General features: G+C 36.3%; 2 protein-coding genes across 2 annotated transcripts; one reads left to right on the forward strand and one right to left on the reverse strand.

Annotated features, from left to right (window-relative positions):
- The first annotated feature begins 466 nt into the window (after positions 1-466).
- Positions 467-2,574, forward strand: LOC21408263 (pentatricopeptide repeat-containing protein At2g45350, chloroplastic). Its single transcript, XM_010100615.2, has one exon. The coding sequence runs from the start codon at positions 540-542 to the stop codon at positions 2,418-2,420; it is 1,881 nt and encodes a 626-aa protein (XP_010098917.1). The 5' UTR covers positions 467-539; the 3' UTR covers positions 2,421-2,574.
- Positions 2,575-2,866: 292 nt separating this feature from the next.
- LOC21408264 (probable LRR receptor-like serine/threonine-protein kinase At4g36180) lies at positions 2,867-6,528 on the reverse strand. Its single transcript, XM_024167315.1, has 4 exons — positions 5,857-6,528; positions 4,837-5,097; positions 3,758-4,654; positions 2,867-3,660 (listed from the first exon to the last, which is right to left on the reverse strand). The coding sequence occupies exons 1-4, from the start codon at positions 6,290-6,292 to the stop codon at positions 3,182-3,184; spliced, it is 2,073 nt and encodes a 690-aa protein (XP_024023083.1). The 5' UTR covers positions 6,293-6,528; the 3' UTR covers positions 2,867-3,181.
- Positions 6,529-9,722: the final 3,194 nt, after the last annotated feature.

Below are 9,722 nucleotides of genomic sequence, written 5' to 3' on the forward strand. Positions count from 1 at the left end.
CAACAAATCAGCCAATATACATATTTTCATACTATGTATTCACTAATTGCTACAAAAATACATATTTTGAGGATTAATATACATTGTCATTTCTTATAACTTAACATACACGACTTTATATGTAAATATACACGATTTATATATAAATATACACAATTTATGTAATATTATATATTACCGTTTTAAGTGTCTAATCAGAGACCTTACCTATAATTTTTAAATAAACTTAAAATACAAAATATAAAAATAGTAAATATTCCTAAAAAAATTCGGTTATTAACCAAAAGGATTTGGTCGCAGGTGGTAATCCACCTAATTTCTACTTTCCATATCCACCTAATTTCTACTTTCCATATCCTTCAACGTGACATAACACGTGTGCATGGTACGTAATAATCCCCACGTACAATTACAAAGAGAATGCAAAGACAAAAATCAAAATATCCTTGGCAAAATATCTCAAGTCTTCACTCGAGTCTGTATTATCACATTCCGTATCACAAATTAAGGATATAGTTCGACGACGTTTAACAACATTGATGCTTCTTTGCGCGAACACAAATCGCCCATGGTTTCCGACTCTTGTTCTTCTCCAGAAATGCAAGACCCTAAACGCCGTCAACCAAATCCATGCACGGATGATAACAACTGGCTCCATAAACAACTGTTCTCTCTCCGCCAAAATCGTCCTCGCCTTCGTCTCTTCCCCTCACCCGCCTCTCGCGGAATTCGCCCGCTACGTCTTCTTTTCCCGGCACGCTTTTGGAAACGAAGACGACCCGTTTCTCTGGAACGCCGTTATCAAGTCCTACTCTCATGGGTGTGACCCAAAACAAGCTTTTGTTATGTTTTGTATGATGCTTGAGAATGGAGTTCGTGTTGATAAGTTCTCGTTCTCTTTGATTTTGAAAGCTTGCGGTCGGCTGGGTTTGGTGAAGGAGGGATTGCAGATTCATGGGTTATTGAAGAAGATGGAAATTGGGTCGGATTTATATTTGCAGAATGGTTTGGTTTCTTGGTATTTACGTTGTGGGTGTGTTGAGTTTGCACGCCAAGTGTTCGATGGTATGCAGAAACGAGACTCGGTTTCGTATAACTCGATGATTGATGGGTATGTTAAGTGTGGGATGATTGATTTGGCACGAGAACTGTTTGATTGTATGCCATTGGAGGAGAAGAATTTGGTTACTTGGAATTCGATGATTAGCGGGTATGCGCAAAGCGATCTTGAGTTTGCGTGGGAATTGTTCGAGACAATGCCGGAAAGAGACTCGGTTTCCTGGAATACGATGATTAATGGGTATGTAAAACGTGGGAAAATTGAAGATGCACGTAGTTTGTTTAATAGGATGCCTAAGAGGGATATAGTCAGCTGGGCTAATTTGATTGATGGCTATTCAAAGTTAGGGAGGATTCATGTTGCTAGAAGTTTGTTCAATGAGATGCCGGATAGAGACGTTGTTGCTTGTAATGCCATGATGGCTGGCTATGTTGGTAATGGTTATTTCATGGAAGGGTTAGAAATTTTTCGGCATATGCAAAATGGAGATGTGTCACCTGATGTTACCACATTGTTGATTGCTCTTTCTGCAGTAGCTCAATTAGGACACATCGAAAAAGGTGTTGCTCTGCATTTCTATATACAGGAAAATGGGGTTCCTTTGGGTAGGAAACTTGGTGTTGCCCTTATCGACATGTACGCTAAATGTGGGAGCATAGACAAGGCTATAGCGGTATTTGAAGGCATGGAAGAAAGAAGCGTCGATCACTGGAACGCTATGATTGGTGGCTATGCAATCCACGGCTTGGGGGAATTGGCTTTTTGTTTGCTTATGGAAATGGAGAGGCTTTCTGTGAAACCCGATGATATCACATTCATCGGAGTGCTTAATGCTTGTGGCCATGCAGGTTTGGTCAAGGAAGGCCTCATGTGTTTTGAGCTCATGCGAAGAGTTCACAAGGTAGAGCCCAAACTGCAACATTATGGATGCATTGTTGATATGCTTGGCAGGGCGGGGCATGTTGAAGAAGCCAGAAGGTTCATTGAGGAAATGCCTATTGAACCAAATGATGTTGTTTGGAGGACTTTGCTCAGCGCGTGCAAGAGTCATAAAAAGTTTGATATTGGAGAGCCAATAGCGAAGAATTTGATTCAGAAGGATTCTTGTAATCCAAGTTTCTATGTGCTTCTGTCCAATATGTATGCTGGCCTCGGTATGTGGGGTGATGTTTTTAAAGTTAGGATGATGATGAGAGAAAGAAACGTAACGAAACTTCCTGGTTGCAGTAGAATTGAACTAGAGGGAGTTGTTCACGAGTTTATGGTGCAAGATAAGTCCCACCCTCAAATTACAGAGATTTATTCCATGTTGAATGGATTATCGACGTACAACTCTGAGTCTGAGGTCATTAAGGTTTGATCAGGAAGTTGCCTTACATTTTGTAAGTAAAAATCTGATGTATATTTCATTTATTCGTTTATTTATAGCAGGGACATACTATCAAGATTTAGTTCCCCATAGCTATTTCAGTAAGAGTGGCAATTTAAATCATGATATGACAACACAACTTAAAATTCGCACGGTAAGAGTGGCAATTTAAATCATGATATGACAACACAACTTAAAATTCACACGGATTTTCTGACACAATCATTGCCTTGAGGGCTCTTTCTTCTCAAAATTGTATATTATGGGTAATTGTTATCAAATGTTAGTAGGCATTGAAACAAATATGGATTGTCACAACATTCAAAACCAGAATAAGCTTTTCATATAGAAAGAAGAGCAACCATATTGTATGATTTTGAAGTAGATATTTGATCTTGGATTCCAAATCCGCAATTTGATTTTGATTACTAGTTGGTAAACATGCGCATTTACTAAAACTTGCCTTTTTACATGGCTAGAGTTCAAATGATATAGAAAATAAAACTATAGTCTTTAAAAAGGATAGCCATTCACATCTATCACACGTAGATATCTATCCAAATGCTAAAGATCTTCCTACAGATTACAACAAACAAGTACATAGCCATTCACTATATTTCAGTCTTCAAGAAGGATACAACAGTCAGAAGAGCCCTACTTCAGCATCAGACTGTAGTGCGTAGTTAGTAAATCCTTCATCATACCCGATTACCCCGTCCTTTGAAAATTGAGGTGAAAACCTGGTAAGAACATCAACAGCTGACAAACCCACTTAACTCTTGCATAACATTCTCCATGGATGGCCGGTGGTTAGGAGATTCATTGGTACAGAGAAGAGCCAATTTTCCAAGTTTTGCTGCCTCAGATTCTGAAAACTTTCCCTCGAGGTTTTGATCGATAAAGTCTTCAAATCTGCAGAACTCTGCACCTTGGCGTACGAATTGAGTGATTTTTCGTTTTCCGGAGAGGATTTGAAGTATGATCATACCAAACGCATAAACATCACTTTTTCCAGTGAAGCGACCGGTGGTTGTGTACTCGGGAGCCAGGTATCCCATGGCAGCACTGGCTTTGAGCAAGGAGAAGATAATATCGTCTGCAAGAAGTTTGTGCAGACCCGAATTTGAAATCATGGGCTTATAGTTGGTGTCAATGAGCGCCTTCTCCGCTGATATATTCTGGTGAACCATGGCGGGTTTGTTGCCTTTGTTTCCATGCAAATATGCAATACCTGGTTCAAAAAAAAAATGTCAAATTTCCAATGCACACAAAGCTCCTGAAGCAATGAATCATATCAAATTTTGATTTTCAATAAAAAATGCACCAACCTTTGGCAATGCCGTTGATAATGGATACTCTGGTTGACCATTCAAGAGCTGTGCCACTGCCTTCCTCGACGTCAAGATACTGCAAGAGGCTTCCATTGGGGATAAAATCGTAGATAAGAAAACACTCTCCCCTACCTTTTGAACAGCAAAAGCCTCTCAACCTAACAAGATTTTCATGTTTCAATGATGTCAATATCTTCAGTCCCTTCAGGAACTCCGCTTCATCAGATTTGCAGCTCGTCTTTGCAATGCACTTCACTGCAACAACTGACCCATCCCTCAGGATTCCCTTGTAGATGGCAGAGAAATTGCTTTTCTCCAACAAGTTCACTTCTGAGAAGCACTGAGTGGCACGCTCCACTTCTTCTAAATTGAACATGAAGCTCTCAAGAACTTCCTGAGAGAATCCACTGCAACCTTTTGCAACCGGGTCCCATCCATTCGAGTACTCCAGACTGATGAGAGGAGATGCACTCTTCATGTAAACTTCCTTGGCCTGGTCAGTGCTAAGCCGGCTATCTGATGAGTCGAAAGCACTCCCTATTTTCTGTTTCCGGCGGCGGTACCACGAAAATGTGAAAAGACCAGAAACAGTAAAAGCAACAAAAAGTCCAATGACCCCCAAAGCCACACCAACTTGAGGAGATTTTGATGTTTTTGAACAGCTGGTTCTGCTGCAATCTGGGTTCAAATTCACAGACTCAGGAAGATCTTCTGCAGTACGATTTTGGGCTGAGTGTGGGAAACCATTTGCAGAAAGGTTACTGGGTTGATATGGTTCCGGCCTATTTGGGTCCCAACCATCACTGGCTGAGCAAACGTGCAAGTCAGAAAAGCCAACCCCACATAAATGTGGATTGTTTTTGTATTGGAATCCTCCATTGAGTCTCTTAAGCGCTACATTAAATGTAAATCAAGTATAAAGTTTAGACTATTTATGCCTTAATCTTCAATTGAATAAGATAGACTATTTATGCCTTAAATCTTCAATTGAATAAGATACCCGACAAAATAAAAGCTACAAATGAGTAGAATGAGAAGCCTGGTTAAGTTAGTAGTACTTAAAAAGCATACATCACCTTGTGGGACAGTTCCGGAGAGAGAATTATTTCGGATATCAAGGACTTGTAACATAGGGGCATCAGCTAATTTTGCAGGAACAGAACCAAAGAGGCTGTTGAAGCTCAAATCCAATCTTGTTAATGCTTTTAGCTCGCCCAAACTTGCAGGAATTGCACCGGTTAATTGATTGTATTGAAGAGCAAGAACACTAAGCCTCTTCAGGTTTCGCAGTTGCAACGGTATGCTTCCAGTCAACGTGTTGTAACACAACTGCAAAACTGCAGATAAAAAAGAAAACTTAGATTTCACCTACCCAGAGAAGAAAAAAGACTGATAAATTCTATTAATTTTCCTCCGATTGTGAAAAATCCTATTGTTTTTTGGGCAGATACATAAGACAATAGCAACATAGATCTTTTTGAAATCTTAAATGTTGATGTGGACAGTGCACTAACATTCAATAAGCAGATAATTTAGTGGAAAGAGTTTGACATTGTAGCATTGAATTTTTGGACAAATTGACAGAGCTTGATTAATTGGAAGAAAAAAAAACGTGACAAAATGATCATATTTTCTGTGATTGCTCTTTTAGAGTTTTCTTTTACTTTTGTTAGTTTTTATTAAGTTGCTTTCCTTTTTTTTCCCCTTCTGTGTTTACGTTTGCAAAGAATATTTTTTTCCTTTTTTTTTTTTATACTTTAAAACGCTATTGCTAACCCTGAAATATCCATCCATTTTGCTCTCTTTAAATAATGTACTAACTTGTTCTAAAGTAATCTAGGGAAAACAATGTTGCGTTGCAAAAGGCCAAAGCTATAGACAACATAAGTTTAGACACAACTAAAAGCTGCTGCTAGCAAAATTGAAGCTAGGCTACTAAAACAATAATAAATAATAAATAATAATCAATCGTGAATCTAAACTCAAACGGACTTGCTAAAGAAAAAGAAATATACATGACAACAACGTTTTTTTTTTTTTTTTTTTGTTGTCAATAAAGACAATTAAATGAAAAAAAAAAATGAAAGACCCACCACCTTGGAGATTAGGCATGTTGGCAAACTGAGGAGGAATTTCTCCGGACAGATTATTGACATTGAGATACAAATCAGTGAGCTCACTCAAGTTGGTTATCTCCTTTGGAATTTCACCATTCAATGAGTTGAAATGCAAGTAAAGACCCGTCAAGCTCTTGAGCCCACCCACGGCCGCCGGGATTCGGCCCCACAGCCCCTTCCCTTGCAGAGAGATGTTTACGACACGCCCTCTCTCGTCGCACGCCACGCCTTCGAAATCTCCTCCGCACGGATTGGCGCTCCGAGTCCACGACGTCAAGAACTGGTTCTGTGGGTCTAGAGAGGCTTTCAAAGCCATCAGAGTGGAGAGCTCCGAGACAGAGGAGAGAGAGAGTGATGGAAGGAGGAGGAGGAGAGAGAAATGGATGCGGAAGAGGAGAGAGAACGGTGTTTGCATGTTTGGCTCGAGAGAAAGTGCGGGAAAATGACACCACAATGTGACCTGAACCGGTGCGGATTCAGAGTCTGGGGAAGCAGGAAAGTCGATGAGCTGGTGTGTTTGGTTAGGAGGAAAATGAGAGAAAATAAGAATGGAGAGAGAGTAGGGATTTTTTTCCTTCTTCTTTCGTCTTCTTTCTTGGGGAGGATTTCAGGGTGGGAAAGTGTGGGAAAGCGTGGGAGTTTTTTTGGAGGTTCGAGGTGGAAGTGAGTGAGTGAGTGAGTGAGTGAGAGAACGAGGGCTTGTTCTTTTACAAGTATTCTTGAGTTAAATTTTTAAGTTGAGTTTGAGTTGAGTTTGAGTTATAACTTGAGTTGAAGTTGTAATTTGAGTTTACGTTTGGTTGTGTACATTTAAGTTATAATTTGAGATAAAAAAATTTTTGAGTTTGTGTTTCAGTAAGTCAAAACTTGAATTTATATTTAGATAGTATTTTAATAAAAACTCAATGCTGATGAAAAATTTTAATAGGGTATATGGGTCCAGTTTTATTCGTCTTTTCGTTGTCAACGCATAGAAAAAAAAATCATCTCAATCAGAATTAAAACAAAAAAGTTATAGTATTTTTAAGAATAGAAAAAATACTGTTCATTAACTTGAGTTCGAGTTTCTGAACTCGAATTGAAAGGGAAACTTGAACTCGAGTTTTAGTCTCAAACTCGAGTTCAAACTCGAATTTAAACTCGAGTTTAAACTTAAAAGAATATAAACTCGAATAAAATTATAACTCAAATTATATTTTTTTGAGTTTTTTACTTAAAAGAACGAGCCCTGAATCTTCAGTGGTTTGTGTTTGTGCAACTGATAAGTGTGGGCCCTCCCCTAGGTTGACATGGACCGTACAGTTCATTATTGTATATTAGTATAGAAGAGATTGCAATTGAGACATTATAGTTGGGATATATTATTGAGATTGAGATATTAATTTAATCATTAATCAAGCTAACCCGTGAACTTACATGTGCTTCTTGTATTGTATCTGTGGTTGACAATGATTGTCGTCAGTCAATTCCTTTATTAAAATCATACTGAAATAAATAGTAAGTAAATCTACTAAATAATACGTATTATCTTATGCAATGTTGTTGTTTTATGTGGTTAGGCTTCAAAATACAGTTACAAGAGCATAAATTAAGGGTTTGTTTAGTTCGTTGATTTAAGTTAAGATGTGATTTTATGTGAGAGTTTTTACTGTAGTAAAAAAATTAAACTTAACTGTTTTTTAGAGCTTTTTACTATAACAAAACTCGAATCGGTGAAATAAATGAAGCCTAATATTTAGGATGTTGGTTTTTCCTTCAATGGTATTGCAATTGTAGTTTGATGGTTTTGGCAAATAAGCTTAACTAAATCTTACTTAGCAACGTAAAAAGTAGTTGGAGATTCAATCTAATAATGACTCCATGAGATGCGAACCTTTTTGAAGTTTCACGTTCAGATCTCTTTGCTTATGGTTAAATAAAAGAAATAAAAATAAAAATAAGCCAAAAAAGATAATTGAGAATTTTTTGGTCGAGTTTAAAAAAAATAGAGTTGTCTACAGTCTCACTATCATAAAATGTAGAAATGAAAATATAATTATTTAACGTGATACTAACATTAAAAATATGAGACGCTGTGATAATTAATTATTTCTAATGATTATAACATTCGTATTATGTTATATAATTAAAGTAAGTTTAACATATAGTCTGGTGTTAAATCTTTCTAATATACGTGTTATGTTAAATAAATATACGGTTTTATTTCTACATATTATGATGCTGGAATTGTCCCACCGGTGAAATCGTAGACAAGACTTTAAAAAATAATATGACTTAGTTCTGCCCATTTGTGTTTTCTAAGTTTCATTAATATCTCATATATATATATTTATTTTCTCACTATATCAAAGAATTATCTAAATAATAAATCAACTCATTAAAAGATTAATCCAATGACTAACAAATGATAATGAAAGAGAACTTCTCTAGTATGATCATAAAAAATGAATTATTAATTTATTTTCAACCGTCAAATTTATATTAAAAATTGCATATTCATCATACATTTTTATTATGTATAATTTTAATATGATGTAACAGTTAAAAATTGACACTGTTAGTGTGTCAGACCAGAAAAACTCTCCTCATGAAAAAGTATAGTTGTTCCCTAATAATACACCTTCTCATGGACGGAAAAAAAGGGTGAAAAGGAATATATGCATGAAAGTGTCTTTTTCAGACTTAAAAGGGAGGCACATTAGCATTCTTGTGAACAATGACCATGATGGTGCTTTTGCACAGACTGCTTTAACGAAGGGGATGGAGACGAAAAGCCCAAGCATGGCATAAATCAGGTGACGACGATATAGCACTTGGATTTGCTGGTTTGGGTAAAAAAGTACTATACTTTTTGCCCAAGTCTTGCTGGTAAGGTTGTCATCCATAGAATATATATTATATAGTACCAAAAAACCTAGGTCATATAGTCTTATAGACGTGGTCCTTCCCAAGTCTAAGAAAACCGAAGAGTTCACAAAGCAAATAAAAATCACCAAGCAAAAAAGCAGTTATTGTGTAGATGGAATCAGGTTTAAAATGATAAGATGACGAAGTGACTGCACCAACGAATCAATTCAATTTCTCTTGGGTGCAAATCCTTTGAGGTTATGTTCGCTAATATGAAAAATTATGTCCTTATTTGTTTTACTAGTTTAATTCAGTTTAAATTAATTTAGACAGTGAGCACAGTCTGAATTGACGTATAATAAGCATGTGATTTGAATTATATTCTCCGTTTGAATTGAATTAAACGGCTCAACTTAGAGTTTAACTCCCCTTTCAAGTTCAACCGTTCAAACCATTTTTTATCAGTAAAAAGTGCCTACTCTCTCTGCTTTCCACATCTACTAAACACAAATTCAAATTTTATTCCATATTCAAATTAAAACTTTAACTACATATCTAAATGTCAATTCAAACTACTACGCAGTTTGAATTTTTATGTTCAAATCAAAAAGTTAAAACCAATAAAATTCAAATCAGCAAATCAAACGAGGACTATGGCTTAGTTTGGTAGTGTTGTAGATTTTGAAAAAATTATGTTTAGCTGTGCCGAAGGAAGAAACAGCTTTTATAAAAAACAGCTCAGTGTTTGGTAAACTATAATTATAGTAGCTGTGCTGATTCCAAAATCAGTGTAATAGCATTTGGTAAATTATAATAATTATAATATAATATATATTTATTATTATATATAATATAATACAAAAAACTATTATTATATAATATATTAGCCGATTCCCGCATAATTTAAAAATTAAAATGTCTTTAAGCTACTTCTGATTTTAGCTGTAGATTCTTAAAAAATTCTTCAATAAAGTACTTTTAAGGAGATTTACTAAACA

The sequence above is a fragment of the Morus notabilis genome, unplaced genomic scaffold, assembly GCF_000414095.1.
Source record: "Morus notabilis unplaced genomic scaffold, ASM41409v2 Scaffold100, whole genome shotgun sequence".
Taxonomy (NCBI): Eukaryota; Viridiplantae; Streptophyta; class Magnoliopsida; order Rosales; family Moraceae; genus Morus; species Morus notabilis.